This window comes from Onychomys torridus, chromosome 2 (assembly GCF_903995425.1).
Source record: "Onychomys torridus chromosome 2, mOncTor1.1, whole genome shotgun sequence".
NCBI classification, from domain to species: Eukaryota; Metazoa; Chordata; class Mammalia; order Rodentia; family Cricetidae; genus Onychomys; species Onychomys torridus.
Window position 1 is genome coordinate 130,817,588 of NC_050444.1, and position 17,820 is coordinate 130,835,407.

General features: G+C 44.8%; 1 protein-coding gene across 11 annotated transcripts in view; it reads right to left on the minus strand.

The window, feature by feature from the left end:
- Mast2 (microtubule associated serine/threonine kinase 2) overlaps nucleotides 1–17,820 on the minus strand; it is a 170,523-nt gene that overhangs the window by 3,814 nt on the left and 148,889 nt on the right. For all 11 annotated transcript variants that reach the window (XM_036177731.1, XM_036177734.1, XM_036177733.1 and 8 more), the window contains 17 exons: nucleotides 17,115–17,269; nucleotides 15,629–15,704; nucleotides 12,390–12,599; nucleotides 8,721–8,822; nucleotides 8,036–8,168; nucleotides 7,241–7,302; nucleotides 6,671–6,756; nucleotides 6,013–6,221; nucleotides 4,995–5,133; nucleotides 4,058–4,190; nucleotides 3,232–3,397; nucleotides 2,667–2,768; nucleotides 2,376–2,498; nucleotides 2,114–2,223; nucleotides 1,187–1,341; nucleotides 679–953; nucleotides 394–588 (listed from right to left, as the gene is read on the minus strand). In XM_036177731.1, the coding sequence (XP_036033624.1) occupies nucleotides 394–588; nucleotides 679–953; nucleotides 1,187–1,341; nucleotides 2,114–2,223; nucleotides 2,376–2,498; nucleotides 2,667–2,768; nucleotides 3,232–3,397; nucleotides 4,058–4,190; nucleotides 4,995–5,133; nucleotides 6,013–6,221; nucleotides 6,671–6,756; nucleotides 7,241–7,302; nucleotides 8,036–8,168; nucleotides 8,721–8,822; nucleotides 12,390–12,599; nucleotides 15,629–15,704; nucleotides 17,115–17,269 (2,431 nt within the window). The remainder of the gene's footprint in view (nucleotides 1–393; nucleotides 589–678; nucleotides 954–1,186; nucleotides 1,342–2,113; nucleotides 2,224–2,375; nucleotides 2,499–2,666; nucleotides 2,769–3,231; nucleotides 3,398–4,057; nucleotides 4,191–4,994; nucleotides 5,134–6,012; nucleotides 6,222–6,670; nucleotides 6,757–7,240; nucleotides 7,303–8,035; nucleotides 8,169–8,720; nucleotides 8,823–12,389; nucleotides 12,600–15,628; nucleotides 15,705–17,114; nucleotides 17,270–17,820) is intronic.

A 17,820-nucleotide genomic window follows, 5' to 3' on the forward strand; every position in this document is an offset into this window, starting at 1 on the left:
ATCTGTGTAAGGGTGTCAGATCCCCTGGAACTGGAGTTACAGTTGTGAGCTGCTATGTGGGTGCTGGGAATTGAACCTGGGTCCACTGAACCATCTCTCTAGCCCCATATATCCACATTTTAAAAATGAAGAACTTAGGGCTTAAGAGTGTCAGACAAGATATTCAATGCAAGGTCAAGTGCATTTAGCATCGATGGTTTGAATGATTAGACTTTTGCCCCAGAGCCTACACCTCTTATGCACTGCACTCCTGCCTCTGGTGCATGTGCACGGACATCACAGCCATGGTAAGGAGGCGGTCTCTCAGACACCTACTTGCATAGAGACTCATGCAGACCCCCAGCTTCCAATGTCCATCCTATGAGTTTTCTCTTAGTTCCCTGGTGGCCTTACCTGAAGGAATGAGGAGGGAAAGGGCTGTAGCTGAAGCAGACTTGATTACTTTGTTGACAGGGCGAGTGGTGCGCTTCTCTATAGAGTCCCCAGAGAGCAGCCGGTGACGGGCCCTACGCACAGCTAGGTCACTGATGGCTTTGGCTGCAGCTTCCTCAGCCAGCTGTGGGGTCCCATGGCCTCGAGTCTCCATGGCTGTGGGTCCAAGTGAATAATGAGACCTGCAATGTAGCTAAGCCTCCCTCCCCGGTATATTCCAGCCTTCCACCCTCCTCTGGGCCACACCTGCACAAGACCCGCTGCTTTGGCCAGGAGGCTCCTCATCCAGCTTCAGCTGCCTCTCCAGTGGTTGTTCAGTGACAGGCCCAGATGACCCCTCTCCAGATGGGGGTGTGAGGACCCATATACCCTCCTGTTGTTGCCTCCGAGGGGTGCCACTGGTCTCCTCAGGGCAACGAGGCACATCTGGGAGGCCTGAACAACGGTGTCGCACTGTCATCGGAGGACTTGAATCACTCTCTGTGTGGGACGACTCAGACACAGACAACCGCTTCCGTAATCTGAGAAACAGAGGGCTGAGGTACTATAGGGTGAAGTGGCCCAGGTTGTCTCCCTCTCCTGCCTCTGCTGAGACTACCTTACAGGCACAGTTACAGTCACAGACCTTTTCGTACATTTTGCCAGACTTCCCTGGCAAATGTCATTTAACTACCAACACCTATCCCTCCAGCTTCTGATGTTTACAACCAAGGCATGACTGATCTACCCACTCTGGTGAGCCCTGGGTACTTACATCTCAGGGGAACCAATCACCCAGCTGCGGTCTCTGCCCTTCAGCCCTGCCAAGCCATCTGAGCGATCTTCCTTCTCTTCACTCAAGCTGCGCTTGGTTGGGGGTGGTGTCCGGCGTTCTTCAAGCAGGGAAAGCCGTTCCATGCTACTGTAAACCTATGAGCACAGGAGACACATGGGATGGCTCTGACCTTCCAAGGAACAAAGGGTCTCCTTGGGATCTGACAGCAAGGGATGTGAGGGGACCTCTCCCCTCTTTATGCCCTCCTCCATCCAAGTTGCTCTCTTGCAGAAACTGTTCTGCTGGCCTGATTCTGGGAGAGACTAGGGTGATCCCAGAAGCTCCTGCTTTATGTAACCCTAGCCTGCCTTCCTTCTTTCTTTCTTTTCTTTCTTTTCTTTCTTTTCTTTCCTTCCTCCTTCCTTCCCTTCCTCCTTCCTTCCCTTCCTCCTTCCTTCCCTTCCTCCTTCCTTCCCTTCCTCCTTCCTTCCCTTCCTCCTTCCTTCCCTTCCTCCTTCCTTCCCTTCCTCCTTCCTTCCCTTCTTTCTTCCTTCCCTTCTTTCTTCCTTCCCTTCTTCCTTCCTTCCTTCCCTTCTTCCTTCCTTCCTTCCTTTCTTCCTTTCTTCCTTTCTTCCTTCCTTCCTTCCTTTCTTTCTTTCTTTCTTTCGAGACAGGGTCTCTCTGTGCAGCTTTGGAGCCTTTCCTGTATCTCGCTCTGTAGCCCAGGCTGGCCTCGAACTCACAAAGATCCTCTTGCCTCTGCCTCCCAGTGCTGGGATTACAGGCGTGCGCCACCACCGCCTGGCCTTTCTGACCTCTTTTTCTGGAAGTGGTTCTTATCAAAATTCCTTGAGCCTGCCCTAGGTATGTCCCTCGACATGCTCTCTTCTCCCAATCCCCCAGCAGCCTGGGCTTCCTTAGTCATACCTTGCTGAACCTTGGAGAGCAGGAAGAAAACTGGCGGATCTCAAGGCAGCCATCCTCACTCACTTCCTCTTCATCCTCAGAGTCTACATGGTGGTATCGTTCTGAACGGGCTAAACCAAATACACAGTTTAATTAAATTCAGCCCCCTTGGTGCCATCCTGGTGGCAGCAGGGCCTTGAGCAGTTGCTCCTGACCAAGGAATGCCTAGGCATTTCCTGGTAAATATGTTTCATGCTTCACTTCACCCCCCAGCAAGTCTTACTGTCAAAGTAGCTGGTGTCATCCTCTGACTCCAGCTGAGGTATAAACTCAGCCTTCTGGCGAAGGAGTCCTGTCCAGTCCAGACCCATGAAGAACGGGTGCTGTTTCACTTCACAGGCACTGCCTGAGACAGAGAGAGGGAGGGTCGGGGGCAAGGTCAACTGCATGGGGTTTAGGTGATCGAGTCAGAGTTTCAGGATCAAGGGGGGCTTTCCACTCAACTTAGGGTACACAGACTCAGCCTCCCTGTCCCTTTCCAAGTGGTGAGAAATAGAAGAAAAACCCAACTTACTTGTGCCCAGTCTTTCTAGTGGGTTCTGGTGAAGTAGTTTGGAAGTGAGGTCTTGGGCATCTGGTGGCAGTGCATCATCACCCTCAGGCCACACAATCTCATCTGAAGTATATGGGTAAGAGAGAGGAAAAATTGTGGGTAGAGTGGGGAAATGCAGAAAAAGGACAGTATAAAGAAGAGAAAAATCCAGGCTTAGAGTCCCTCACAGTCTTGTCTGGATCCCTAGTTCCTAAAGTCCTAGTGGAGTCTCAGTCCCCAGAACATAGCCTGCTCCTTGATCCAGTGTGCGCATTTTGAACAGTGACTTCCTGCTCCTTAAGCTCCAGCTCACTTGCCATTTTACTCTAGACTCAGAGCTCACACTCACAGATACAAGCACAGCACAGAACACCCATGACACAAGAATGACATGAACACAGAGAAAGCCCCAGGAGGCCACAATGCATGTGTGCTCAAACAGACACATGCCTACCAGGGTCACACACTTCAGAAAAAAAAGCTCAAGACCCTCCCAGCTGTATGCACATAACCCAACTCCACACTGATCCAGGGTGACAGTACCTACCACTGATCACTTGCCCAAAGAGCTCCTCCGGAGTGTCTCCAAAGAAAGGGACGCAACCCACCAGGAACTCATACAGGATTATGCCCATGGCCCACCAGTCCACTGGCTTCCCATAGCCCTGACGCAGGATCACCTCAGGTGCTATGTATTCCGGGGTCCCGCATACCTGAGCACAGAGAAGGCAGGCTGGCTCAGTATCCTGAGACAGCTTGCTGGCATGACAGTAGGGGATGTTCCTTCTGAAAGAAGAGGCAGCTTACCTTAACTAATAATAATAAATAGCACCAACAGCAATTCCAGGAAATCAGAGTTAAAGCTCCTGGTCAGGAGGATTTCTGTATTTCCTAATTAACCAAAACATCTAATTCTAGCCTGAAATCATCACTACCTAAACTTTCTCTTTTGGAGCTGGTCGGAAGAGTTGGTCCCAGCCCCTAGAACAGAACCTACCAGTCACCTGTGTCATCACAATACCAAGTCAGAAAACATTCACGGGCTCCTCTTGAGAAGATGGCACAGCATCCACTGGAAGTGTGGAGCTGTGTTCCAAGAACACACCCCAGGAGAGCTGTGCCTCAGGCTGATCTCACATGAAGATGCATCAATAGTTAAGACATCCAAATCCCAGGGAAAATTTTATACCCATTTCCTCAGGGCTCATCCTATTTTCCAAATGTGCTACCTATTTCAATGCTTCTCTAAAACTAAAGGCAAAAAATGTGGAATACCCATGTTAATACCCAGGCACAGATTATAAGCAAATAACTCCAAGGACTTATTCTGAGGCCTGAGTTTCAAACCCCAAGGTTTTCCCCATGCTTCTTACCTGCTTGTCTAGGAACTCCCGGGCATCCTTTTCAATGTGGCCCTCATACAAGTTGGTTGTCAAACTCATGAGGCCAATTTTAGAAAGTCCAAAGTCAGTGAGTTTGATGTGCCCCATGGATGTAATCAGAAGGCTGTGAGACCACAGAAAAAATCATGGAGTTATTTCCCAGTTGTCTCTTAGTACTGATTTAGTATGAGCCTCTGCAGGGCCCAGGGGACACCAATGGGGAGCTAGGCAGCTATAAACCAGCAGTCCTGGCTTTGTGAGCACCATTTTCTGTCCCTCCCTGAAACTCCATCTCTTTGTTGTTTCTTGTATTCTATACCTGGACAGGAACTGGCAGAAGAGACTTCCTCCAGGCTGAGACCAGCCATCCTAAAGAAGCTGCTGTAGTCATTAACAACCTCTCTGTAAGCTGAGGGACTTAATAGTATCCATCTCAGGGAGAAGGAAAACTGATGAAATCTTTTTCCATGCCTTTGATTTGGGAAAAACTAGAAACCACAGACTGCTTTAAATACTTTGCCTGGGCCATTCTACTTGATGGTAAGAGCTTTACCCTGCCACTCTCTACTCTAATGATTCCCAAATACTATCCCTGGTCCCCACTTCTTTATTTTTTTGAGACAGGGTTTCTCTGTGTAGTTTTGGTGCCTGTCCTGGAACTTGCTCTATAGACCAGGCCAGCCTCAAACTCACAGAGATCCACCTGCCTTTGCCTCCCAAGTGCTGAGATTAATGGTGTGCACCATCACCACCACCTGGCCTAAAGCCATTATAAATAGTCTATTAGATGTGCTGATTCTTTTGTTCTGCTTGGTTTCTTCTGTTTCCTAGTAGCCATTCTAAGATAATCCAAGCATGCTGTGTTTGTCTCACTTATGAAGAGACTTAAGAGGAAGACCTGAACGATAAAAATAGACAGTGGGCATACTTGTCAGGCTTGAGGTCACGGTGCACAATGCCGTAGTTGTGTAAGTATTCCAAAGCCAGCACAGTTTCTGCAAAGTACAGACGCACCATGTCCACAGGCAGGGCCCCAATGTTCTTCAGCAGAGTAGCACAGTCTCCCCCTGTAAAGAGCCCAGGCTATCATGAAGAAAGGCTATCATGATCCAGTACTCTGTTCCAGCCAGTTCTCAGGCTTTGCAGTACTTAAGGAGATAGCCTCACAGAATAATCTGATGCTGGATCCTGGGACTCTAGCCCTTCTGCTACTAGTGTGGACGGGAGACAGGTAGTAGGAAGCAGGAAATGGATTTGACTTGCAGCTCTCAAGACTATCTATCAAGTGACAGAAGGAAGGAATACAGGCCTTCATCCTTTCATAATGCCTTGCAGGTATAAGTTTTCTAGGATAGGAGTGCTGTATTCAACAAATGCATCTGCTAAATCATTCATGTTTGTTCACTTATTTCCTCCTTTTCTGACTAAAGTGACATGTAAACCCCCAGCAAACAGCTACCGAAGTAAGAGCATGGCTTTGTTCCGGTTCAGCTGTCAGCCTCAGGGAAACTGTTTGTAGCCATACAGAGTGAGGGGCTGAGGAAGGGCTGCTGCAAAGCTGCTGCCTGCCCTCTCCAGAGCTCTGCCCATGCTCTCCTTCTAGACTATTCCCAGAGTAGTGGACTAGGGTTAGGGAAGGCCCTTTATCAAGTCACCAGCAGGGACAATTTTTGCAGAGCCCCACTTTGGGCTTCTATGACTGCTACCTAAAGCCTCTGCCCTGTCTGCACAGACTTTGGGGAGCAGACCCTCTAGCATCTGTCCACTTTTCTCACTGTGAAGCTACGTGCTCACTGTAGCCAATGGTCTGAGTTCCTAAGCAGAAGTCGGTAACAAAGAGGTCTTTGGAGCCTGAAGCTTTGCTACTCTACAAAGAAGCTAGTCCTTATTTAGGCGGAGGCTCAGAGTATACTTTGGCTTCCACATAGGCCATGCTCTCCCAGTACCTTCAACATATTCCATCACCATGCACAAGTGACGCTTGGTCTCAAAGGAGCAGAACATGCTGACCACAAAGGGGTTTTCAGCGAACGTCAGTATGTCGCGCTCCACAAATGCCTGCTGGATCTGGTTCCGTAGGATCAAGTTCTGCTTATTAATCTTCTTCATAGCAAAGCGCTGCCGAGTGGACTTGTGCCGCACCAGAAAGACAGCCCTGGGGAAGACAGCCAGCCCAGCCCAGCACCCAGGGTCTCTTAGCACCTCAACAGTATATTCCATAACCCCAAACTGCCCCTTCATCCCATATATGTGCATAAAACAACAAAACTCTTGGGGATATGCCTACTACTAAGAAGAATCTAGGCTTCTGACCCAATTAATGCTTCCATTTCCTGGCAGAGCAGGTTCTGAGGACCCAGCTCCATGTTTCCAGAACTTAGTGGAATGCTACCAAGACAGGTGGGAATCTTGCCTGGGCAAAGAACCAATGTTCAGATGCCAGAGGAAGCTGAACTCTTGATATGCCAGGAGAATTCAAAGAGGGAGTGGGTCCACCATGGGGCATCTTTTGCCCAGGGGATTGGGTATCATACACTTTCAGAAGCAAGAGACCAAGGGCTGATTCAGCTCTAGTCCTGGCCACAATCTGACCCATGCCTTTACCCATAGGCGCCATTGCTGATGAGCTTAATGGTTTCAAAGTCCTCTTCAGAGGGGGTCTTTTTATTTGGCTGAGATGCCCCACGACCCTGGAACACAAAGAAAAAGGAAGAAAGTAGGTATGATCTTCAGAGCACATATGCTTGGGGAAGCTCTGCACCCAGTCTCAGCTGGGTATATGCAGCTCTTGCCTATTCTTTCCCAGGAACCATATGAATTCTCATTGTTGGTAGCACCAACTTCCCATCCCTTCAGATGTTCCTTTAAAAAAAAAAAAAAAAAAAAGACTTACTTATTGTTATTCTATGAACATGAATTTTTGCCCCCATCTATGTATGTGTGACTGGTGTCTGTGGAGGTCAGAGGAGGGCATTGGATCTCCTGGAACTAGAGTTACAGTAGGTTGTGAGTCACCAATGTGAGTGCTGGGAATTAAACCCAGGTCCTCTAGAAGAGCTGGTACTCTTAACCACTGAACCACCTCTCCAGTCCCCAGATGGTCTTTTAAAGCAAACTTATAGGGCGTCACAGAGCTCAGTCTCCAAGACTGCAGCAGGAGCTCAGGATCTTTACCTCAACTGAATCATCTGTCTCCGGAGTATCAGGACTGTCATAGCTGCTCAACTGGGCCATTTCTAGAAACACAGCAAGGATACCAGAGAAAATTGCATAGTGGTGATAAACATTTCAGCAATACCCTCAGATCATACAACAGGTACATGTGGTTAAGTATTAATACTGTATCAGTCTGAAATGTAAACCTAGTCCTGTGGCTCTATCATCAGTAAAGCACAGATTGAAGACAGGGAAATAAGTCAAGTGCCATTACTCTACTATTTCTAGAAGTTCAGTGCCATTTTACAAGGCCTGGCACAGTCTAGAAAAGCTTCTCTCAAACAGGGCCTAATGGAGGCTTCTAGGACCCATCCTTGAGGCCAAGGCTACTTTATTTATTGGGGCAGGGAAGCAAGCAGTTAAGGAAGTCCAAGGTTCATGCAGGGGCTCATTGTGAAGTCCAGAATAACAGAGCTAAACTCTAAAGCAGAACTGGACAAGCCCTAAACAGGAAGGCTTATAAGGTGGTCAATAGGAGAGAGAAGTATGTAGAAGGGTGATTATTTTTTAAAATGTCGATTATGGTCCTTCCTTGGTGACCTTGTTTGATCTGAGGATCTAAATCCAACCTAGCTGGGCCCAAGGGAAGCCTGTCTAGGACACAGCAGGCAAATATGAACAGTGATTCCAAAGGAAAGGCCATGAAATGGCAGATAGCACAGAGTGTCTCCTGTAGTCTGAGACCCCTGAGATCGTGTTATATCCATGTCTATGCTAAATCTCTTCTTTATAGCCACTACACAGCATGCTCACCCTCTAGGGGATCCCGTGTGAGGCCCAGCTGGCTAACAATGTAGCGGGGAATGTCACATTTAATTCCATGTCCCTCTTTGGCATGACCTTCAGCTGCTTCTAACAGGTGATAGAATTCTTCAGGGTCAAATTCCTGTACCAGAGAAAAGAGGTGGTTGTGGTCAGTTGGGGAGAGATACAAATGTATGCTGCTGCCTTTCTTGGCATTAAAAGCACATACCATAGGGAAAGAAATTAAACCTTTTTGTGATGATATACCCTGGTCCCTAAACATCCGGAAACATGAGTTACAGATCATGGAACAAAGCTCTCTTATAGGTCACCTCTAGATGATCTCCTAAGCATAGTATAGTCGTCTTAGAAATAAGCACAAGAGCTTTTGACTTCAAGACAGGTTAGCCTAGTCACCTGGTATAAGTTGGATTCTTTTAGCCAGGCGGCACTGTCAGGTATGTTCAGGTGGTCAGCCTGGAGCACTGCTGGTATATACTCAATCATAGCTGATTTAGTACAGGGGCCAGACAAATAGTTCTTACTGCCAGGCCCCTAAGTGCTTGCAAATCATATTTAAAAAAATAATTCACTAATAGAAATGTTAATGGTACTGCCAGTTTTGTTGCTGGCAAGACACTTCCTTTACATCCCATATTCCCCACCTGCACATCAACCCTCCATGTTAACTCACCAGACATTCCAGGAGACGAGCTGGGCGGGCAATGACAATCATCAACTTTTTTACCAGCTGTATCACAAAGGCTACATCTGAGCTCTCTGAGCGCTCATGAGCCTACACAGAAAAGAATGGTTACTTACACAATTACCCTACTGTGAATGGGTTAAACAGGACCAGACTGTACAGAGCTAATTACAGGAAGAAATATGGAATTATATGTTGAAAAGTCAACATTATATTCTTTGAGACACAGCCTGCACTGAATTTCCTCCCTCTATTACAAGTGCCTAGTAAATTAGAGGACAGAATTGGGGGAAAAAAAAAAAGGTAACTGGCCAATTAAAGAACACTCAAGTGTTCTCCCAAAGGCACCAACACTTAACCTCAGGGAATCAGTCAGTTTGAGGAAAGGTCAGAAGGTTTTAAGCAAGATTGTGACTTGAGCATTTTATATTCATCTATTTAATTTTTATTTTTATGGTGTGTACAGACATATGCACTCAGGCCATCAGGCTCTGTTAATAAAATGTCTTAGCTCTGACTAGCACTTTAGAATAACCTTACATACAAGAGGAACCGAGTCCCTGGGCTTAGGAGCACATGTCTACCATCTAAGTTGACCAAGAGGCTCTGGTGGGAGGATCACTGGAGCCCACTAATTCAAGACAAACCCAAGCTTCACAGTGGAAGCCTGTCTTGAAGAAAAACAAAAAAACCTTTTAAGTCATCCAATGTTAATTCTTTGTATAATACACCTATCAATTTCTTGATTCTTTTATAAAATTATTTTAAATTACATGTAGGTATGTGTGAAACATCTTGCATGTACAAGTGTCCATGGAAGCTAGAGACCAGAGGCATTGGATCCCACAGGAGCTGGTCTTTCAAGTAGTTGTGAGCTGCCAGATGTGGATTCTAGGAACTAAACTTCTGTCCTCTAGAAGAGTATTGTGTTGATAACCACTGAGCCATCTTTCCAGCTCAGTTTCCTAATTCTTAAATGTCTTTGGGAACTTCCAACTCACTTTAAGAAAATGGTTAAAATAAAGCTATTCTTTATTTTGTTGACTTTTTCCTTCTCATTTTGCAGGTGTATATGTATGCAATTGTCATATAGGTGCATATATTTAGAAATTGATATTGGGGTATCTTCCTTTGTTGCTTCCAAACTTTTTTCCCCCCTTTGAGACAGGGTTTCCCTGTGTAGCCTTGACTGTCCTGAAACTCACTTTGTAGAGCAGACTGGCTCAAACTTAGTTTTTAAGACAGTGTATCTCACTGAACTGTCATTCACTTAACTGGCTATACTCCCTAGCCAGTGAGCTCCAGGGGTCCCCTCCCACCCCTAGGGGTTATGGAGACATGTGATCACATTTGGCTTATTACATGGGAACTGGGGATCCAAACTTAGGTCTTCATGCTTATGTTGCAGCCACTTTATTAGCTGACCCATCTCCCCAGTCCCTTGACATTTTCTCTTCTTTTAAAGATAGACTTACTGTGTAGCTTAGGCCTCAGTCTCCAGAGTGCTAGGATTATAGGTGTGTGCCACCACATCTGGCCATATTTTATTTCTTGGTTAGAAATCTCCACCCCCTAGTACTAAGGATTATTAGAGCCTCATACAAACTAGGCAAGCACTTTTTTATTTATTAATTTTGTGTGCATGTGGACATATTTGTGCCATGGTGTACATGTGAAGTTTCTCTTCTATCATGTAGGTCCGGGGGATCATCAGGCTTGGTGGTAAGTACCTTTACCTGATGAGCCATCTTACCAGCTCCAGAACTTTATTTTTTTGAACAGAAACCAACAACTGTTTTCCATGGGAATCTAGCATTCTCAAGTTGCTCTTATACAACATTTATATTTAAGTATTCATTTTGAAATCAGAGAAATTTCTATAGATAGAATTTTTTAAGACATATTTAAATAAAACTTTCTCACTGTAACTACTGCCTACTGAGTTATATATTCAAGAGTACAGATACTGATTTATTAGTCTTCTAGTATTTGGCCGTAATAATTATGATCAGTTTGAATCATTTGTCTCTAGATCAACTGGTCCCTGAAGTTCCTTTGTCTTTCTAGATCCACACCAAAGTCCTATTTGATCATTAGCTCTGGGCCCTCAGCTCCATTAATACCACTCTGGAGGAGACACGGGCTCTTAACTACTTAGTGACATGAAGCACCTTGGAAAAACAAGTGATCACTTCTCCTCAAACATGTTGAAGGTATCAGCTGAGTGAGAAGGCCTGGCCTGAGAGGTTGACAAACAGCAGAGAAGGAGAGCTGAGGAAGGCAGTGCTCAAGAATGTAGTGCATGCTTTGTTTGGGCTTCGCTACCTCTGGATTATTTTGTCTTTTATTTCCCAGAGACTTAAATTTTTCTTTTTTCTTTTATTTATATATATAAGCTTGTATGTATGTAGACATGAATGCCTGCAGAGGCAAGAAGAGGGTGTCAGATATGCTGGAGCTGATGTTACAGGCAGTTGTAGTTGCTGGGAACCAAACTAGTCCTCTGCAAAAGCAGTACACAGTCTTAACTGCCAAACCATCTCTTCAGCCATCTAAAAGTCTTAAAATTTATTTATTTTATCTATTTTCATGTTTATGAGTGTTTTTCCTGTATGTATGTATGTACACCATGTATGTACCTGGTGCCTGGAGAAGTTAGAAGGGGGTGTTGAATTCCTTGGAAGGGGAGTTATAGATGGCTGTGAGCCATTATGTGGGTACTGGGAGTTGAACCTGGCTCCTAGGGAATACCAGCCAGTGTTCTTAGCTGCTGAGCCATCTGTTCAGTTCCTCCCACAGACTTTATATTGGAGAGGATTGTGTCTTTAAAGTTAGAGCTATTACTGTGTTAATGACATATCAGTTAATGGACACACTCACAGGATAAGCCCTAGCCTGCTTCCCCTGGGTTGAGGATAGTTAGAAAGCTGTGCTGAAATAAATGATTTTCAGTAGAAGACAGTTCATATATCCACTACTGTATTTCATATTATTATCTGTGTGTGTTGTTTTGAGATAAGGTCTCACTATGTAGCCCAGGCAGGTTCAGAATTCACTAGGATCTGCCTCAGTTTCCCAACAGCTAGGATTCAAGTGTGGACCATCACATCTGTTCAACCTCTGCTGCACTTCTTGCTTTTGGTAGAAAGTCAAATACTTATGGAAACTATCAATGTAAGTTGGTATTGGTAGACTCCAACTGTCAATGTTAGAGTCTCAGGCCGTGATAGCTTTGGTTTTAGAAAACCACGCACGGGGGAGGGGGCTAGAGAGATGGCTCAGTGGTTAAGAGCACTGGCTGCATTTCCAGAGGTGCTGGCTTCAATTCCAAGCACCTATATTGCAGCTAACAACTGTCTGTAACTCCAAGATCTGACACCCTCACACAGACATACATGCAGGCAAAACACCAATGTAAATAACCTAAAAATAATTATTAAAAACAAAAAACAAAACCACTCACAGAACCAAGTTCCTCTGAATCTAAGCAGGCTTCTCTAAGTGATGGAGAGGTCTAGGGCAGGATATGAGCTCAACCAAATCTGGAAGTTCCTACACACTGGCAAGGAGACCTGGTGGTGGCCAGCAGCTGGGCTCACTGCTAATTTTCCTGAGATTACTGTATGGAAGTTTCATCAGTTCCCACAAGACACTTACATCTTGCAGAAGCTTTTCCAAATTCTCTTGAAGTTCGTAGAAATAGTGTGATGTAATGAGGCCACTCCGAGATTTATCCAGGCAGTCTCGGGCCATCTCAATCACCTGATGATGAATAAAACTTAGGGCACCATCTGCCAAGGGCAACACACTATCTGGAGTGTTACAGGAAATGAATTCGGCTAGTCGCTCTTCCATTTGTGCAGTGGCCTGGGAACAGAAGAACAGATGTTAATTTCCTTCCGGTCCCAGCTTAGCTGCAACAAATTCTGAAGGATAGGATCTCTGTGTGCCTTACTTCCTCATGCTAACACTGCCTTGGGAAACCTAATTATATAAGGCATAGACTAGTCACTTCAGGTAAGTCAGATGGCCCCAACACCAGATCTGAGGCCCTCTATCATCTTGGTTTGCCTGTCTCTCGCCACACCTTGTAATGCAAGCTTTTTGCTTCTGTAGACACATAGGTTTGCTAGCCTCCTACCGGCCATGTCTCATGCCATTGTCCTTGTTACACACTCTCTGGGGTTTGGCCTAAGTTACTGTTACTGCTGCTTCTCATCACACTCAAGCATCATCAATCCTCAGACAAGTCTCCTGCTTCCTGGGAAATAAAAGTTCTCTTTCCTCTGTGCATCTAACTTGGACTCCTGACTGGGTAACTCAATGCATAGATGATGTTGGTTTCTGAACCTTTCTACGTACAAGAAGTTCTGGCAAGTCAGAGAGTTTCATTATCATAGGGTTCTCATATTTAACTTGAGTTCACACTGAATACAACAGGTGCTCAGAGAACATGTATGGAAGGTATGAATCTGCCTGGTTTAGGATGGAATGGAGGTCTGGCTCAGAGCTCTCTTAGGCCTAACTCACTTAGACTTTGGCTTCTTTGTCACTGAGTGATTTTTGATTCCCAATATGTTGACACCAACAAAAGTATGTTTATATGTGGCATGTGTACAGAGGGATTTTTTAAAAGTGAGAGCAGCAATGGAAAGAAGCAATGGAAGGGATCTGAATACATTTTCTAACAATAGCCCATCTTATATGAAAGAAAATACCTATAAATACCAACCCACAGAGCTAGGTGTCAATATGTATCTCTGGACAAAGAGAATGAGACATGAAAGATACATTTCTCAACAATGCACACTCTGGAATTTCATTATATAGCACAACAACATGGCTTCCTAGCTGTTTTCCTGCTCTTTGTTCCTATTCTTGTGTATACTTCAAGGCTACCACGTGAAGGCCAGAGAGAACATACTAAACAGAATAATAGCTAATATTACTGAGTACGTCTTATGTCCTGCATACTGTTAAAAAAGTGTTCATTTATCCTCATATGAAATAGAGAATCTAATAGGATTCTAATATTATGAGCTGTCAATGAGGCAAATGAAGCTCAAGGAAGTTAAAGAATTGGTCCAGAATACTGCAGCTAATAAATGAAGCTGAGATGAACGCAAGTGGTCTGGGTCCTTGATACAAGGCTTCACTGGTGTATGTCAAGAAAGACAAGCACAGAGCACTTCTGCCATTCTCCCTCAGCTGTCATGTGCATGGAGGACTATTCAGCTGGAGGGAAAGACTTTGAGAGGAGCAGGAAGCACATACCTGGATACAGACAGACAATCCAGGGAGGCCTGGACAGAGAGGAGATGAAGGAGGCCTGAGCACCTCAGCCCCCAATGTCTCTCAGATAGGGCTTGTGATTGTTATTTTAGTTAATCTAGAGTTAACTAAAGCCCAAAAATGGCTGGGCATACCTGTGAGGAATTTTGCTTAATTAAATCATTTGAAGTGAGAAGATCTACTTTTAACCTAGATCTTTGAGGTTCGGGAAGACATACTTTTAATCCAGATCTTTTGAAGCGGGAAGACCCACCTTTAATCTGAGCTACACCTTCTGCTGGAAGCCTGTGTAAAAGACATCTCTTTTTGCCTGTTTGCTCTTGCCCTTGCTAGTAAGCCTATTCCTTCACTGGCACTAGAGTCTACTTCTTTGGGATTCTGGTGTATATTGAAAACCAGCTAAGACATCCAGCCTCATGGACTAAACAACTACTCAATTTTTGGACCTTATGTTCACAGGAGCCATTGTTGGATTACCTGGACCACAGCCTGTAAGTCAGTCTAATAAATCCTATTTTTTTTTCTTTTCTTTTGAGACATGTTTTTTCTTTATAGCTCTGGCTGTCCTGGAACTTACTCTGTAGACCAGGCTAGACTCAAACTCGCTGAGATCTGCCTGCCTCTGCCTCCTTTAGTTCTGGAATAAAAGGCACATGCCACCATGGCCCAACCCATAAATCCCATTTCTATATAGAGAGATTCATTCTGTAAATCCTGCTACTCTAGAGAACCCTGACTAATACAGAGCTGACTGCTTTCTGTAAGAATCAGAAGGCCAAGTATGAGTACAAAGCAGGTGGTTCTTGATCAGAACTGCAAATTCACACCTGTGGTGGCAAGCCTATAATCCCAGCATTCACAAGATTGGGGCAAGATTGAAGCTGAGGCCAGCCTGGGTTAAATATCAAGTTCTAGAATAATTCTTACTACAAAGTGAGACTGACTCAAAAAATAAACAAACCCCTCAACATCAAAAAACACAAACAAGCAAATTAAAAAATATAAAGGATAGGGGAAGAGCAGTAGGAGACATGCAAGTGATATCCTGTTCCAAACAAGGAGGTTTGTAGCAGAAGTGTAAGTACTATTTCCCACTATCTTGGGATAGGACCAATCTTCCTTCTCACTTTAAAAATGCAAACCCAAATATTAGCAAGCAACTCTAGGACTCCTGCCTCTTGCCCTGTTGTTCTCTTGGCTGCTGCTTCTAGCAGATCCGTATACCTTTGGCTGTGCATGTTCTGGATGCTACTTAAGAAATCTGTGTCAAATGAAGATGTGACCAGAGGGCAAATGCTGTCGAAGATGGGAAGAGGAGGTTGGGGACAACCTCGAGTCATGAACGCAATGTGCACAGTAAGGAACCAGGCCTCTAGTTCCTTTCTTCTTTAACATATGATGTGATACTCTCATCCACTCACTACTTGTTCTGGAGTGGAGAAACAGAAGCTCTATAAGTAAAGACCTCTGCTTTTCTCTCCCGCCCCCTTGGTGATCTTTTTGGATACTTCTGCACTTGACCTCTCATTCTGGAGTCTTCCTACTGGGTTAGCTATAAGTAGCCATCCTTGGATATTATTTTCTCTTTTAAAATAAATCCTTACCTTGGGGAATCTTTCTTTGTACACATGATTCATCATTATTATTTCACTGTCGAAGGAAACTGGGGACCGCCCAGGACTGAATAAGAAAGAAACAATTATGTTATTTTAGTGCCACAAAAACATCAAGAAAAATATGGCCATCCTTAAGCCCCTGAGGCACAGCTGTCTTCAGTATCTCACATACTCTTACATCCATGAGAGTTAAGCTCCAGGCTCTATTTGTACAGCTCCTAGCACACTTGTTCATAGTTTTAGAATGGTATTATGTGGAAACTGGGAGAGAGGAGAGTCTACTTGCCAATCAATCCACAGCTGGCTTCCCTAGGATAACCTCTTTCAGAGAAAGACTCCCTGTCCTTATAGCTTTGCTTAGTGGGATAAGCAAACATGTCCTAGGAATCAAATCAAATAAGTAACCAAAGAAAGACTGTATATACCTATTTTCATTTCTAAAACAAGCTACAGTCAGTGAGCTACCTTGACTGTCACCCAGAGGATGCAAAAACCATATGAGTTCCAAATCTAGGACTTTTTCTGAAAGTATAAAGGAATTTTCCAGCCTTTTAATTATTTTTCATAGCAACCTCTATCCTTCCATCTAGCACATTGTGATCCTATCTCCTGAAACACTTCAAATCTTGAATCAAACAGTTCAATATCCAATTTAGTGCCTAGATACTTGAGCTCAGCTATCAGCTGGGTTACTCTAAGAATTGTCCTTTGGCCTTGTTTTGTTTAGGGACGTCCCTGAATGTCACTATGGTCCTCACAATCTCAATTGGCTTACAAGGTACCCATAGTCCCTGTGAGTTGTGAGACCATCATCATGGTCTAGGTGTTCCTTTATGAAATCTGGAAAATCCCTGGGATCCAGACTTTCACTGTATTCTTGGTCTTTTGCATTGAAGTCCCAGCCACATTTTCAAACTGTGAGTCTGAACCATGTCTTTTTGACATGGCCAATGACTCCCTGTCACTCCCAGTGCCAATATTACCCTGATGGGATTCTTCCTGGGAGGTACAGCTCCTCTGGAATTCCAACCTATACATTATCTAATTCATCATTTCCCAGGAACTCAAGGAAAGTGGGACTTAGTGATTAAAGCCATGCTCATTTTCAGAACTGATATCATGATCCTGTTTTACTGAATGGAATCTGGGGGGAAAAGAGAGCCAGCTACTTTGCACCTGACGCCAAAATAGTTGAGTGTTATTGGACTTGACTCACTCAAGTTTTGGTTTTATTTGATTGACCAGGAGACAGCAAATTATGGTTTGTGATCTTTTTGTAAATAAAGCTTCTGAGGAAGCTACCAAAGGAAGTTAACTGTACTGTGACAGTAAAGTGACACAACTTGATGGCAATGAATAAGACTACAAAGCCTAAAGCATTTACCATTGTGGCTCTTTGCAGGACATATGTGCTGAGCCCTGCACCATGCAGGAGCCCACAGGTACTAGGGCAGTGGGTAAGAGTAGCCCTTACCTGAGGCTACGGGACCGGGGCCGCATAGCTGGAGACTGCCGTCCCTCCTCATCTGGTACATTCTCTGTGCTAAAATGCTTTGTCAGAAAGTGTAGCTCATCAGCTGTTGGCTGGAAAGGCAACTGATGAAGTTTTTCTTGTGAGGAACATGATGACTAGAAAACAAACAAACAAAACCCATCAGCATTAAAGATACATGCAAGGGATCTGGAAGGACAGTTCAGTGTTTAAGAGTGTTTGTGGTGCCGGGCAGTGGTGGCACATGCCTGTAATCCTAACACCTGGGAGGTAGAGGCAGGTGGATCTCTGTGAGTTCGAGGCCAGCCTGGTGTACAGAGCTAGTCCAGGACAGGCTCCAAAGCTACAGAGAAACCCTGTCTCGAAAAACCAAAAAAAAAAAGACTGCTTGTCACACTACCCTAAGGTCCAGGGTTCAGATCTCAGCAGCCATGCAACAAGCTGGGTGAGTAAAAAGCAGATTCTTCTACATGAACTCTTTGCCTTCAATAAAGCTTCTAGCTAGTTTGAATAGCAATTAATCAACCATGCTTCCTGCTCCATAAATATTCCAGGTAAACAAGGCACCGTCTTGTTTTCCCTTTCATAACCCTGACCCTGGGGACAGCTCAGCAATGTGTCCTGTAGTTGTTTGATTATTATCTGGAGAAGTAGTTTTGCCGAGGATAAGAAAACTGGGGGGGGGGGG